The sequence below is a fragment of the Calonectris borealis genome, chromosome 1 (assembly GCF_964195595.1).
Source record: "Calonectris borealis chromosome 1, bCalBor7.hap1.2, whole genome shotgun sequence".
In the NCBI taxonomy this organism is placed as follows: domain Eukaryota; kingdom Metazoa; phylum Chordata; class Aves; order Procellariiformes; family Procellariidae; genus Calonectris; species Calonectris borealis.
Genome location: NC_134312.1, coordinates 14,518,874 through 14,534,799, shown reverse-complemented (window position 1 = coordinate 14,534,799; position 15,926 = coordinate 14,518,874). Strand labels below are relative to the sequence as shown.

At 38.8% G+C, this 15,926-nt stretch overlaps 1 protein-coding gene across 1 annotated transcript in view; it reads left to right on the top strand.

Annotated features, from left to right (window-relative positions):
• RELN (reelin) overlaps window positions 1–15,926 on the top strand; it is a 299,055-nt gene that overhangs the window by 46,866 nt on the left and 236,263 nt on the right. Inside the window, exon 2 of the mRNA XM_075144890.1 lies at window positions 1,816–1,926. Within this exon, the coding sequence (XP_075000991.1) occupies window positions 1,816–1,926 (111 nt within the window). The remainder of the gene's footprint in view (window positions 1–1,815; window positions 1,927–15,926) is intronic.

The following is a 15,926-nucleotide window of genomic DNA, read 5'->3' as shown; positions in this document are numbered from 1 at the left end:
AGGCCACTGTCAATGGCCTCAAGTGTTTGCATGTTCTTTAAATACTTAATAGTAAGTTTAAGCCAATGTGTACCCCAGATGAAACACTGAATGACTGTTGGGATTAAAAAAATCCCAACTGTTTCACTGGTGAATGTCTATCACCAGTGAACGGACTAGCAGTCACCTCGTAGTACGTTGCTTCCGTTCTACGGCCAGTCACTGGCTCATGATGTTTCCAGCAAGGCAGAGCATTGTGGGGAGGTGGAACGTGATGTAGGGAGAGATCAGAGTTTATCAGCAATCCCTGTCAAGCACTGATCTCTGTGTGTTATGAGGAGGAAAAAAAGATTGAAGTATGAAAGCAGAACCAGCATGGTAACTAAGGTCTTGATGCATCTTCAGTGTACGAGGCTACAAGTAATAAGACTCTTCTTCAGGGAGATCTTTTTGTGTGGATCTCCTTGCAGATTCTTTGTCCTTTGTAATGCAGTTTAAAAAAAGAAAAAAAAAAAAAAGTCCTCTATGGTAGGCCATAGATTTGCAATGCAGTTTATCCACATTTAAATAAATATGAGTAAAGATTGCAGAAAAGGATGATATTAGACAGATATTAGATGTAGAAAAGGATGATATTAGACAGACAAAGGTGAGGAGAGAAAGAGAAGAAAATCTACCTCATTGTAAAGCTATCTAATTAATTCATTTTTTGTAAAATTTCCTAGTTCTGATTTTCAGTTGAGAGGTATGCAACCTAATGTTAGAATATTAAATAAGCAAAAATGGACAGCAGATTATTATGAAGCAAAGAAGGTTGCGTGCTGCTGTAGGATTAGAGAAGTCATTCTGGCCATAGAGGATACTGCATTTCTATAATGGGAAAAACCTAAACCTGTCACTTAATAATTTAGGTCTTTACAAGATAGAACCACTGAAGCTGGTGATAAGTATACAGTGATACAATCTGAAAGATACCGAAGTAAAAATGTGAGAATTAGTGTTTGCAAGAAGTAAATAAATATTGCAAGATTTGTCAATTCTAATAAAGAATATATAGGTTCCAGTGTTACTTGTAGATGCTATTTGGATGATTACTTTACTGTTAATATCTAAGAATCTTTTAAAAATACATTCATGAGTTATTTAAATACACATAATCTGTAATGACCCAGATGCCTATATAACTTAAGTGTATAATACTGTAATATGTATGATAACTATAACTTAGCACTCTGTTCAAGTCCAGAAAAAACAATACCATAATCCTGGTTATTTCACTGCTTTTATTATATTCTAATGTCTTGACAATTACTTACAAGCCATATATATTTCAATGCTACCTTTTACTAACTCATTGTGCATTTAGTGTATAGCATTGTTTTGTGCTTCTAGCAAAGGCAACTTCCCAAGCAGAGATGGCCATGACCACCCTTTTGATGTTCTTTTCAGACCCTGCTGTAATGCTCAGTTTGTGTCTGGTTCCTGCTGCACATAACTTACGATTCATTTAGGAATGGGAGCTGAGTTACACACCAATAAATTTCAGCCATTTACCTCTAAACCAGTCAATTTTCTTTAAGTAAACCCTGAGGAAGTTGTACAGGGCTGTAACTTGGCACACACAGCTGGAATGTTGAACAAGTTGTTTGGGAAAATTACATGGGAAAGCCAATTTAAAGTCACTGAGGTGTCATAAGTATTGGGGGAATTCAGACGAATTCGCTGTACTTGAATGATGGGATCTCATTCAAGTGCAAGAGTCTGCTCACAGAATGTGTATAGGAGTTTAAGTACTGCTTATAAATAATTACACATATTTTATCTCTCTCATTTCAGTGACTATTTCGACAAGTACCTTCTTTGATGGCTTGCTAGTAACTGGGCTCTACACCTCTACCAGTGTTCAGGCTTCCCAGAGCGTTGGTGGTTCCAGTGCTTTTGGATTTGGTAAGTCCGGTGTAATTTACATTCTGCAGCCAAGGGTAGTGAATACTTGGTTGTACAGAGGACATCAATAACAACACAATTACTGAAACAGGTTAATTTAGGTTGATAATCAACAAAACATGGAAGTCAGTGGGAGTCAATGAAATAAGGCAGTGGTGGCTTTTAGACAGCATTTGCTTCTTCCTCCACTTTCTTTGTCTTTGGTCAGCCTGGTACTGGTATACTGAATTATATGAATTTTAAGAGAGGAAATCCTCAGCAGCTAAACTGTTAAAATAACCATTTCTAAATGGTGTGATATTCGGTATAAACTAAAGCATTTAGCCCAAGGCGTCTAACTGTTCTTGGGCTGAAAAACTGATTCCTTTGAGCTTATGTCAACCTAGTTTTTCCATTCACTTAACAATAGCGTCTTCCTTAAAACCAGAATGGTTGTTAAGGTATTTTATATAACCAATTATTTTCCATGTACAAAAAACAGAATTGTAGTAAAAGGGGTAGGACAGGTTTTGCACAGTTATTATATATTTCAAGTTCTGCTGTTGCATTCGGCAGTAGCCGCCAGGCCAGCTGTGCTAAGGACAAGCGCTTTGGAAAAATCTCTTTTAAATTTGTGCAAGTAATTTACAGCTATACCTTCTGCATTTTTTTTATTTGGTAGCATTTTTTGTATCCTTACAAATAATTGCAAGAATTGTCTTCCTCCAATTGGAGGAACTTGGCGACCCCTAACAAGCAATCTGGGGTAAAGGTGCAAAAATAGGTACCAGTCGTAGGGGACACCAACTGTGCTGCACTTGCAGTAGCGTGTTTAAATATTCATTTGTCTGTAGGGTTAAACTTCAGTACTTTCTTCATAATGATCTTTCATAGTAATTACCTCTGTTATAACACGTGTGAAACACGAGTGGCCTGGGCCTGCGAGTGTCATACAGCAGACATACGTTGTCTGGTAAATGAAATAATGCAATATAAGTAGCACATTATTTAAAACTGTATTGAGGAATAATTTGAGAAGGACTTTGCCTCTGTGAATAGCAGCACCGATCAACCTCAAACCTTTTTCTCGGTCTTTCAAAGAGAAGAGCACAGATGCTGCAGGTATTTCATTTTACATAAAATGCACCGAAAGATCCACTTCCCTGGAAGGAGGAGTACTGCTGTTTCTCCTTCCCCACCATACTCTTTACAGGATGAACAGGATCTGATGGAGTAAGCAAGAAGGAAAGCACTTCTCAATGTGAAATTTTTGGGATGGTCAAGTTACTGGCAAGCGATTATCTTGCCATAAAACAGGTGTTTGTATCATGTCATTTGGGAGATCATGGCCCTGTACGGCAAACTCACTGGGCAAGGTATACAAGCCTTGTTTAATCACATCTAAATATTTAAGAATGGAAATTAAGCAAAATTTTAAGAACCTAAATAGCTTTGTGCATTTACAAAGTACATCTGTTTTTTTCCTAAATTTGTGTCTTCATCTATAGAACAGGGCTGTTATAGTGGGTGTCTCACAGACGTTAAAGTAACATGTGATGTGTGACAGGAAAAAAAGATGTGGCCTTTTTTAACTTGCCAAAGGTCGTTTTCTAGCTCTTGATGTGTTACTTCTGACCATTCAGTTGCTGGTAAGATAACCAATGACTAAACTGGTGACACAGGCATTCTGTGGACCAAAAGAAGAGCCAAGCCTCCAGGCTGGGAAAATACGGAAGCCAAAGAGATGCAAAAGCAGTCACGCGTGGTTGGAGCTATCTCATTTTGCTCGTCAATACAAATTCTCAAACATCATGCCCAGGGGAGGTCTGCTGCTCCGACTCAAGCATGCCTCCATCCGTGTCAGAGGAAAAACTGCTGCCATCTATGACCTTTCTTTTGAACTTTCTGCAGGCAAACTGTAGGGTCAGTTGTGTTACGGTTGTTAGTTCTGCAACATTTTAAATAAAAATCTCATTTTGCTGTTTTTCTTTGCTAGCTCCAAAGCTTGCAGATATATTGGAAAAAAACAATCTGAATGTTTCAAAAGACCTGATGCTCTTGTGCAGTGTCTTTGCAGTCACAGTAAAAAGTAAACAGTGAAGGAAAAATGGCAATGGCTTTTAAACTTAATTTTATATGAATGTTCAATCAATGATGTACTGATGGCTCCCAGGACTGAGAACTACATAAACATTTCTGTTCTCTACTCTGCAGTGAGAGATGAGAAGGCTGGCCTCTTCCAAAAAGCATTTAGCATGAGAATGATATGCTTTTCAAAACAGTTTAGTAGTTTTAAAAATTAACAATATTTTAAAATCTATCATCTGCAGTAGAAAAAGAGAGTAGTGTCTACGGTATTTAATGTATTGTTTAATAAAATAGGAGATGAGAATGGCATTGTTTCATTTTCTGAAGAAAGCATAAAGCACTTTCTCTAGAAACCCTGGATCCATCTGTTGTGTCATCATTTCCAGTTAGCAAAGAAGTTGCTCCTCCTTTCCAGCAAGTATGGTGATGTTCAAGTTAGATTTAGCTTGCTGGAAATTATTTTTTTAAAAATGTTGAGGACTCTGTCAGGTTTAGAGACTTCAATTCAAAGATTTATGTGGTTTATCATAGATTAGATGGGGGAGTGGGGGCGGCAAACCTGGGCCTTTGAAACCTGAAGATAGCAATATTCTGAAATTGTGTTGATAGTGGTTGCTTACGGAGCAGGGAAGAATATTTTTTTCCTCCCTTGCAATATTACCATTGAAATGCTCTTGTCTGCATCACACAGGAGGTCACGCTAGATTATCATAATCTTCCAGTCTGCCCCGACAATTTGAAGTCTTCCCAACATACAGGTATCTGTCTTTTGTGCCATAAGTTACTGTATTGTGGCTCCAATTATCTTTTAATTACCCAGTTTAGGAAGTCACTTGATGGAGACACAATCATTGTCAGTTATCACAGCTAGTTAACCTTGTCAAGAAGCTTTGAAGAAAAAAGATAAAATACGATAGTGCTAACAGAGTTAATTCTAAGGTTTATGTTTTCTTTCTTTTTCAGTATAGATCATGCAGCCAAAGAAATAGTTCCTAGTTTCCTCTGTGGGATTATACTGAATGAAACTTGCTGAAATTTTTATTTAGGAAACCTTCTAATGACTCTTTTAGGGAGAAATGAGTGAGCTTTTGGGGATAAAACTTAATAGTGGTTATAAATATTCATCTTTTGTCCCAAGCTGAACCATTGCCTGGGTTCAGATAAAGGTAAAACTAAAACTGTAAAGCTAAAATTAGAACTGGGATAGAACATAAATGTGTATTGAAACCTCACTAAGCAAGCTGTGAGGATCCTTTAGCAAAGCAATAATCCTTAAATTGAGCTTTTAAGAATAGAATTTCTTTCTTTGTTAGAACCCATGATACAACAGATACCTGAAGTTGCATCTCTCCAGTATCATTTCCACCCTCCTTTCCCGATCAGTGCGGTGCATACCCGGGACTCGTTTCCACGTCCTTCAGCGTTGCCTGCTGAAGGGCAATCCCGCTCTTCATGTCCCCCTTTCTCAAGCCACACTGGTACACCTCAGTGTCATTCACACCCCATCTCTTTGGACTCCCGTGGGATCTCTCGATCGCCATGTGTCCTTTCCTTCTTCTTTTGTCTCTGAGGGTCCCTGTTGGCGTTTGACCTCTTTTTGATAGCTTGGGACATCTGCTGACCATGCTCTGGGTTTATCAGCCCACCAAGGCCACCCTCCCATACAGCCAGGATATACATATGGTCATTTAGGGGCTCTCACTGCTTGACTTCTTCCGAATATATGAGAGGAAAGTGGGAGACAGGAGTACTAAAAAAAACATGTTCAAAAGCTACAAATGTGGTGGTGGGTTTGATGAGAACGATGGCTTGCAAATGAGATTATGGTTAAGTGGGTTTGGTGGGTGGTAGGGGTACCGGTCTGTAACTTTGGATAAATAGGAAAATATAGCTCCTCCAAAGCCATGTGCACTGGAAAGCAAGGAACACAGTATCATTTCTGCAATTAAAGGAGAAGATTACAGCATAATCCTCTCAGCAGCGATAAGGAGCGCTGTGCGCTGAGGACCTGAATCTGTCTCATTACACGAGATCGTCCTGGCTGACAGCCTGGTTGAGCAGGCAGACGTGCTGGGCTCTGCACATCAAAGCTTGCCTTTGACCTGCCAGTCACACGGCATCTCTGCGCATTCGGACTCTTCCCAAAGCTTTCCGGCTCCCCAGTAGATTTTCACATCACGCAATCATGACAAATTATGTAAAATTTAAGTTTGGTGTAATTAGTTTCTTACAAACTACAGTGGTAAATGTAAACCTTTATAGTTAAGCCCCCAAAAAACTAATTTTATGCAAAATCGTACTTACTGCACTGATGCTTACCTTTTAATAAATGTGGAATAAACAAGTAATTTCATGATATTATTTGTATACGCATTAACCTTCTGGCCTAAATTGAAAAGGTCCTTTTGAAAGTCCATAGGCTCTGTTATGGCTGAGATAGTGGATTCAAAGCTCTCATTACACAGGCCTAATTGGCTAACAGAAAATTTTGGGGTTATTTTCTGTGTAGGTTTGTACAATTTGTAATTTACTATCTTTTAAAACAGATGTCTCCTTTCTACTGCGGGGTCATAAACTGCTGGTGAATTTTAGGTTTTGTTTAACTCTGTGGGCTACTTTATAAGAGGCTATGAGAGTGGTATTACCTGGAAACATTTTAGTGCCTGAACAGAGGAATTGCATCTGCTAGAAAGCAAAAAATAGAATATGAAAGATCATCTTGCAATCTTTCCTCTTTTGCAATTCTTTGTTTCTATACCGTGAAGGTGATCACACCTACTGTAAGTAATACATTAAGTTTCTGGGATTTTTTAAAAAAATGAATAGTTACAAATATTCCTTAAAATATTGTGAATAATAAATTTCCTAGAGGAAATCCTGGGAAGAGCAATCACCAGAAATAATTTACTTGACATTACATTTTATCTTATACTCTTTTTTTTTTAAATTATCCTATTGCCTTTTGACAAGATTAAGGCAGCCTTCACATAATCCTCTGCTTGGTATTTTGGTTACATACATCTTTACATAGCAGACCAAAACCAAAACCCCCTTTCAATTTACAGATGAAGGATCGTTTTGATGCTGCTCTGTAGGAGTTGGGAATTGGGGAAAAGGATAAAAGTAGTTCGCTGGTCCCGTATTCCCCTTTGGCTCCCAGGTCACAAGCAGTCTTAGAGCAGAGTGACTGTAGGTGGGTGTCATTGGTGATGCTGCTGGTTTCAGCCCCAGAGGAAGAAGGGCAAAGGGGGTGCCTGGGTGGTTGAAGGGCACCCACAGTGTCCTCTCCAAGAGGGTACTGCAAAAAATGCTCTGGTCGTGCTCCCCAGCTCTGCCGGTGCATCGGTCTGGACTGAGCGTTGGAGGCACCCGAGGCTCCTGCTGCTCTTGGGTGGGGCATGTGGTTTCGAGCCATGGCTTGGTTTTAGCATCAGTTTATGCTCAGAGGCTTGGTTTTGGCATCAGTTTATGCTCAAACACTGATGGTTCTGGGGTAATGTTTTGCTTTCAGATTTTGACAGATAAAGGAAAATATCCCTCACTAGCATTGTGAGATGGAAAAAGGCCAACTGTTGGATTTTTCTTGTTAGGTGAGCCTGTACAATTGATCCCTCGTGCTCAGTCTTTGCCTCTCCGTGCTTGTTCACAGCTTTAAAAAGTAAGGAATAATCGGTAAATGCCAGCTCTTAAAAAAAGTTTTCAGCTATGTACATGCTACTGCTCTTGAAGTGCAGTTTTGTAACTTACTGAAATTGCTGTAGATCCCTGGTTTACTTTGTGACAAGCCAAATGGGCTCCAGGACCCTCCCTTCACACCGGAGATATTTGCCAGAAACCAAACAGATGGTAAACTAGGAAGAAATGACCCTCGGCATTCTCATTAGAACAGTTGGGGAAATTTTAATAGGCCCCCATTTGCCTTGTGCTGTATCTAATACCCTTTGAACTGCCACTTTTTTTTTGTTTGTTTGTTACAAGTCAACTACTGCCATGTATATTTTAATAGGGATTATCAAATACAGTTTGCCCAGAAGATGTACCAGCCCTCCGCTGCTAATTAGCAAAGTTTAAATGATCACTGAGTTCTGGAATAATTAGAAAGAAACACTGTTTTTCCTGCCAATGCATAATTACCAATTAACAGGAAGATAAAATATCTGTATAGCAATCGTATCTTGGAGAATTTGTTAACAGTCAATTAAATAGTGAGTTGGTGCCAAACTGACATTGGTCAAGAAAGTTTACATTTGAGTTTAGTTTTGAGATACTCCCCCTGCAAATGGTATGTAATGAAACCATAATGATGATAAAACTTTCAAAGTTTGTGTGTCACAATGTTTAATTACTACTTAAATGTCATTATGGCCAAAAGTTGACCATTTCTACAAGTGGTTGACTGTCATATTGCCTTATGGAAAGGGTTTCAGCTTTATTAACACAACATCTTTTTATTATCATAGCATAGGCCGTAATTACCCATGCTTACCCAAAAAGGAACTGCATTCCCAAGTATTTTACGTGCTGAGGAGGAAAATTCCCCGCATGTAACTGGGTAAGGCAGACAGCAATGCCCCAAGGTTGGAGGAACAAGCTAGTCAGAGAGGGAGCCTACATAGAAAATACTTAAACTGGCCTAGTTTGAGTCCAGTTTAACCCAGGCCCATCACCCTGAACGTTTTCACCCATTTCTGCAAGTACTCTTGTACGTGTCAGGTTTACCCTAACCCCCTGCCACGGCAACAGCAGCTCTTGGACATGAAAATCCAATTTTGCCTAATCTGCTGAGAAGCCCTGAGTTGCTCCACAATTTAACATTCATAAAAGTGAGTGATGGTGTCTGCTCCATAATTTATTTCAAATGTCTTTGGAGCATTATGAAGATGACAATAAAATAGCTGAGGCTTTTAACCTTTCAAATATACCTGTAGCTCTTGCTAGTGTCAGTGTGGTCAAGGTTGAAAAGGAGAATGAACCTCTGCAGAAGTGTGGCATGTGTAACATTGCTTGTATTTGTTAGCTTTGAATAGTGGGTGCAGGTGGGTGTTCAATGCTCTAGGCAACACTTAATGCTTAGGCAACACTTAATGCAGATGAGATGAGAGGTGGTCACTGCATTGGAGACGCGGAGGAACGTTTCCCAGTGCGGCAGCGCTTGTAAAGGGGCCCCTGGAGTTTTTAAACAAGAAAATGCCTTTAGAGACAGTTTTACATAGCCAAAACCAAAGTGCTAATTGATGTGTGTTGGGGCCAATTTTGGTCCAATTTAGCAAGTACATTTATTCAGTAGTGACATTTTTTCAGGTTTTATATACATCTGTTTTTCTCCCCTGGGTGGCCAGAAAATGGTATGGGGATAGAGCATAATTGAATTCTAATGTGATTTTTTAAATTGCATTTTAATTTTTAATAAAATGCATGTAGTAAAAAGCTGATGTAAAACTTTGTGAAGAGATCAGATCAGGTTTCTTGCTACCTCATACCTCTGAGAGGATTCTGATCCCTATAAGGTATGGATTGCATTAAAAATGTATTAAGAGATTAAAATATTCATTCTGACAGGGTGGTGATTTTTATCTATACTAATACTTATTGAAAGCAGTAAGTGACGCTTTTTGAAGTGTGCAAATTGTAGGTCATTTTAATAATGGAAAATAATGCTTATATAAATATATACACACGACCCCATATATACATATGTATTTGTTCCTCACTCTCCTTTTTTTATCCTAATTTCAAATACCATGTTCAATTGGTGCACTCTGAATGCTGTTAACCAGCATATTCCAAATTTTTATTTTTTGTAAAAAACGTATTTTTTGTACAGAAGTGGGGCTTGTGGCATTCTCTCCATTTTACTAACAGTAAATTAAAAACAATGATTAAGACCAGAAGTATCCCACAAGATTAGTATCCACTTTAAGATGGCTGTGAGCTGACTTTCGGAGATGCTGAGCACTGCATAGCAATTTGTGTGTTGAAAAGCTCCTGTTAATGCCAGTGTGGATTGAGCATGCTCAGCCCTTCCACATATCAGCCCCTACATGTCAAACTTGGGACCCAGAAAATGAGATAGACCTCAATGGTGACCACATGAAAAAATTTGGTGCAAGTGAACAGTTTTTAGAGCTTCTGGGCATGGGACAAGGGTAGAGCCCAGCTGCTCTGTGCACCTCTTGGTAGCCTGGGTTTTCCCGAGGCATCGCATTGACCTGCCTCTTCCCTGCACTGAGGCACAGCTCCATGCAGACTACAATACCTAACTAGTTCATTAAGGACCCTGCACTGTTTTCCCAACACTTAAATCACACCTAAACCCCAGTGTTCAAGCCTCTGAATCTTGGAGATGGAATCAGCTTGCCTACTCTCAAAAGTAACCCCAGAAATACAAAGCTTCCTGGGCTACTTTAGAAGCTTGTGGGTGACCTGGTGTGGAGACCTTGATACCTTCTACCTAAATTCCGCTGTGACCAAGAGACAGGCAAGTAGCCCCAACGTAACTATTAGAACCTGATACACCAGATTCACTTGAGTTCTCTTATATGGCACTGAATTCAGTAAAAACCAGACAAACAACAGACAGTTGGAAGAGAAGGACATGGGCGCAACCAGATACATGGAGTTGGTCTGGCCATTTTCTTGCATAATAGGTTAGCAATTAAAATACTTGCAGAGACTGAGGTCTTGAACTGCCCACTCTTCTACCCCAGGAGGCACCAAAGGGAATAGCCAGGAAGCGAGCTATGTACCTCTGACTGGTTCTCCATGGTGCCCTCCGTGCGTGGGGAAATGTGGGGAAGTTTGCTGACTTGCTTGCTCTCACTGAAATGTTACCTTAAAATCCATCTTCTCTTTTTTTATGGGTAAATCATTCCTGTTTGGCATCGATTAGAGAAATGTCAATGTATGTTTCCATTCTCTTTTATTATTATTTTATTTTCTTATTTGTCATGTTTGTTCAGCAGTTAGAGCATGATCTCTAAAGCAAGGACTTTCTTCTTTATTATTCTGTACAGACATGCTGGCACAATAAAACCCGATCTTTAACTGTTCATGACTGTTATTATAATATGGATAATAGTGCATAAAAGTCAAGGAAAAATGAATTAAGCTTTCATTGATTGCAGCAACAATAACAAAATACTTTCCTCTCTAAAAGACATCGTCATTATGCTTTGAGAGCTACATTCAGCTGGATTGACAGGCTGAAGTTGCATGGTAATTCGTAGTAACACAGAGGTGTCTTTAATAAAGTAGGGGAAAAAAGGCCTTCATCTAGAAATTTAGGGCCATCTTAAAATTGCATTCTGTGTGTGTATGCCTCAAGAATATATTAAGCAAATGTTCCCATGGCTGCATGAACTTCACACAGCCAATGTGCCTGTCTGCGTCGCTTCTTGTCCCAAGCCTGTTTCTGTGATGCCTGATTGTCACGTCTTGTGCTGCGACAGTCAGTCGGAGCCCCCTCTCCCCAACTTTCCCCTTGTGCCAGGTCTATTATTTTCCCTGCATTTTGTGTTTATCAGGATGCGAACGCATATTCAAGCTGAAATTACTGGGCTCTTGGACTTCATCAATTAAGATGCATTGAAGCCTCTTGCAAATGTAGAATGATATTGGGAAACGGTTATTATTGTAATTTCGAAGGCAAGTTTGTAAACTAATTTCTGGCATATTATGACAAACAAATGTTGTGATCAGACTGCTTCCCCATATCTGCCAATTTGTTATATTTCAAAGTGGAGTTGATTATATGTGGTGAAAAATCAGGCTTACAGGAAAATGGAGCTCAAGAGCCCTCTGTTAAGATCCTGATCATCACCTGTCCTACCAGTTGATTTCACTGTTTGCTTGTCTGTTTTCAGTGTTGTGACTGATAATCATTTGCATGTTTTCAGAGATGGTTCACAAGAAAAATCTACTCCAGGTCTTGTAAAATGAATAATCCAATTTTCAAGAATATACCAATGAAAGTGAATTGCTGTTTGTAGGGAATGATTGGTATGGTTGCATCTTTATCAGATGCTAAAATACGTGAACTAGAGAAGAAGGCTACCAAGCCCATGCTGCGGTGCAGCTCCCTGCTCTCTGGGTGCACAGAGGGAAGGGCAGAATCCCTCTGGCTGCTCCCACTCAGCTGTCGCCAGCAGTGTTGGTAGGTGGAGAGAAGAAGGGATTACGCCTTTGTGTGGGCACAAGGTCATATTCACGGTTTATGCCACAGCAAAAAGAAGTTTTTACTGATTACAGTACGTTGCTGAGGTTAGAAAATTTGAGGTTAGACTGAGGTGAAAATTGTGAAGTTACTGAAAGGCACTTGTTCATACATGAGCATCACCTCGCAAGAGCCCGTGTCAGTCCTAAAGTGATTTCAGTCCAGTCATCCTGGCTACAAAATCCTCAGGAAGAAAAAGTGCAGTCTTTCACATGAAGAACTTACTCCTTGGGGTAGGGTTGTTCCTCAGTTCTGCTCAGCTGGATTTTATTACTGAATGAAATCCATTATTGCAGGGTGATCACGTCAATCCTGGTGTGTCTTGGCACCTTATTTTATAAAGCTCTTGAAAGAGAAGGAGAAAGAGAATGATGATTTTAAATTTCTTTAATGAAAGATATGTGTTCATATTTTATTAGTTTATCTACTGCTTGAGTTTAATTATTTTTGGTGACCTACTGGACCTACTGTCATATGAACACTGACTTTTGTTTCTGAAAAGAAAGAAAATACACCTTTTAGTTCAAAACTATAACTTCAAGATATTAAAACCCTTAAACCAGGATTTTTTTATATTTATCAAATGAGTCAATATACTGTAATTCCTGCCTCATTTCAACCCTTAGGAAAAATAATACAATTATTAACATCAGTGCAGTTTGTAACCAAAGCAATTGTCTTTTCACAAGCCTAAGCTTGAGCTGGTTGAATGCTTGAAGGAAACAAACCTTCAGGAGAAATCCAGGTGATACACAAGTACAATATCCAACCTCATTGCAGGAAAGTAAACATGCTTTGCAGCTGTGTGAAAATGTGGGGGTTTTTTTCAGATAATATCAAAGTAAATAACTGAATGTTGAAAGACCTCGTGGTGTTTTGGGAAGATGTGACATTAGTCAAAGCGCCCCAGCTGAGTTCTAGTTTATTTAAATAAAACTATTTAAATAATTACTTGATGATGTTATTTTGGCAGCATTACAGGAAGCGATGTAACATTTTACATAGCAGATTATTAATGAAGTCAGTATTTTGCTCCTTTAACACTCTGAGATTTGCTATATGTCTGGTTTTGGATAAACAACTGACACAAATATTTTGTGACACTAGAGTCATACTCCAGTCATATGGCATCACAGTCACCTTGACGTTCTCTGACATGCTGGAAAGATGATGTAATTATTAGAAGGCTGAATCAATAAATGCTGACAGCATTAGCTGTTAAGATGAAGAATATGAGCATTAATGAAGTCTAGATTAAAAAAAAAAATCTTTAAGAGCTGTTTTATCCTGCAAGTCTTAATTTTTAGAAAGATTAAGTTTAAATTTTTAATTTTGATGTGAATAGTGAATTTGTTGAAATATTCTATCTGCTTGCTCAGCACATACATACATTGAGCTCATTATTTTCTCCCTGTAAATGAAACACTACTATTTTTAGATTCCATAATAAAAGTATCAGTAGAGATTTCTCTTTGTTAACTACCTACTTAAATTTATCACTGAACATGTAATAAGTAATATCACAGGCACCAGTGACCACTCCGTAGTCGTAACTCACTCAAACAGGCAGCTTTGTGATAACCTTTGCTTAAGGAGGGCAAAGATGTAATGAACTCTTTAAAAAATCTTCAGTCATAATCTGCCAAGAGTTCAACCAAAATAAACTGGGATGTGCTTTAGCTGCAGTTTTCCCTGCAACTATCAAATAGGTATATGCTAACTTCTAATTAAAGTTTGGCTAAAGATTTAGCATGAATACAGAATTCAGATTTACTCTGAAGAATTTATCAAATATGTGTGATGATAATCTAAAGGACTTTTACTTAGTATGGAACAAATAAATGTTTATTTGTTCTCCGCTGAAATACGCTGAGCAGGATATGCATGATTCAAGAACATTTTCTATCCTGAGAAATATTTCTGAGGAATTTAGTTACTGAATTTTTCACATTTTAAAAACCAGGAACAGTTAGGGGTTTCTTCTGTGTTTTACTCCTAGATGGATCTCCTCGGACTATTTCTGAGGATCCTTTCATTAGGGGCTTCATTTTTGCTGTGTGTAACGTGGGGAACTTGGGTGGCTGGCTGAGGCATTCACACACAGACGTGCCTTCGAGTGCCCCGTTTTCCAAGGACTGACACTGAACTGCAAAGCACTTCTGAAGATGTAATTTTCTGACACTAGCTGCTGTTTATCCAGAGGCATTTTGAAAGACGTCTGTCATATTCAGTTATGGCAGGGGGTTGTGGTGAGCGGCTGAGCTGGTTGCCCTGGGCTTCCTTCCTGCTCTGGGGAGAGAAACCGGCACTTTGGGGACATAGGTCGTCTTATTCTGCAGTAGCCACCTGAACTAGTCAGATGACTTGTCTCCAAAACTACTGATTTCTTCACGCTGATTTTAGTAGGAACCAAGGTGAGTAGCTCAGCTCTGGACCTCAACAAAAAGTTATGGATCACGTTTGCTTCTTTATTTAATGGAACAATGTTAGACTATAAAACATATAAAGCATGGGGAATGCAAATGCTGCAAGGACAACTATACACTATTACAATATGGTATCAGTCATATTATTAATTGTTAGACTAGCTGGGCGGGGCAATTTTGTGGGAAAAAGCAAATGTGAAGGGAGCTGTAACTGCGCTTGGTAGGGAGGATAAAAGATCTACAAGATTCGTACTGTTCTTCAGGGCAAATGGAGCAGTGTGTTGGTGAGCTGATTAACCACTGAAGCAATAGAGTTAAACTGGACTGTTCCTGAAGCTTTGTAAGTTTGTGGTTACATAGATATGCTCAAGGAAGTAGTTGTACTCACTTCACATGGAAAAAAGCTAGAGTCAGTGAACTCGTAGGGGACAGATAGGCTCATAGAGGCTGAGGAATTTTGTAAAGTAGAACACTTTGTTACATAGGATTTTGATTTAATATGAAACATTTTAAATTTAATTGACTGGGATGTTCTTTAGAAAACTAGCTTTTAAGATCTTAACTGTCATCATAAGAGGTGTATAAAGTTTGTTAGAACTGTGCAATAGTCTATGGGAAAAAAGCTGTCTGCTTCCAGTAGGTTATGAGAATGTTAAAAGTTTAATACAGAGAAGTCAGTGGCATGATGTCTCTGGCCCATAGCAGAGGATTTCCATCTGGTAAATTTACTTTAATTAATATCCAAAGCATAAATTTACAAACGAGCCAGAAGAAATGGACTATGATGTTTGTCCTTTAAGTAAAATGCTAACAAAACTCTGACTCTCCAGTAAGAGCCCTTCCTATTCCTTCCCCAAAGGTGAGGTAAGGTCAGCTTACAACTGGTTAATTTTCTTTGGCTTTTCTGTGACTGAGCTTTACAACATCAACATTTGTCAGTAAAACATGGAGATTTAAATTGTGTATTTATGAAAAATTACTTATGGAATTTTGATATAGTTAGATTTATTTGAGTGTAAAGCAATCACTGAAATACAGATTTTTACACTCAAGAAGGAAATATAGAATATTGTCTTCCGAGACAAACTATTTGCGAAAGAAAATGTTGAGGCCTGTATGAATTCCTGATCTGTTCCCTTTCATCCTTGTCTTTAGGAAGGTGGATACTGCCTAATTACAGTCCCAAGCAAAAATGTCACCCTAAAGAGATTTAAAAATGCCAGCTGGGCCAGGATGTACATTCACACGTCTCAGAGTAGGGATTTCCACTGCAGCCCCCTTATGCTCAGTCTAGG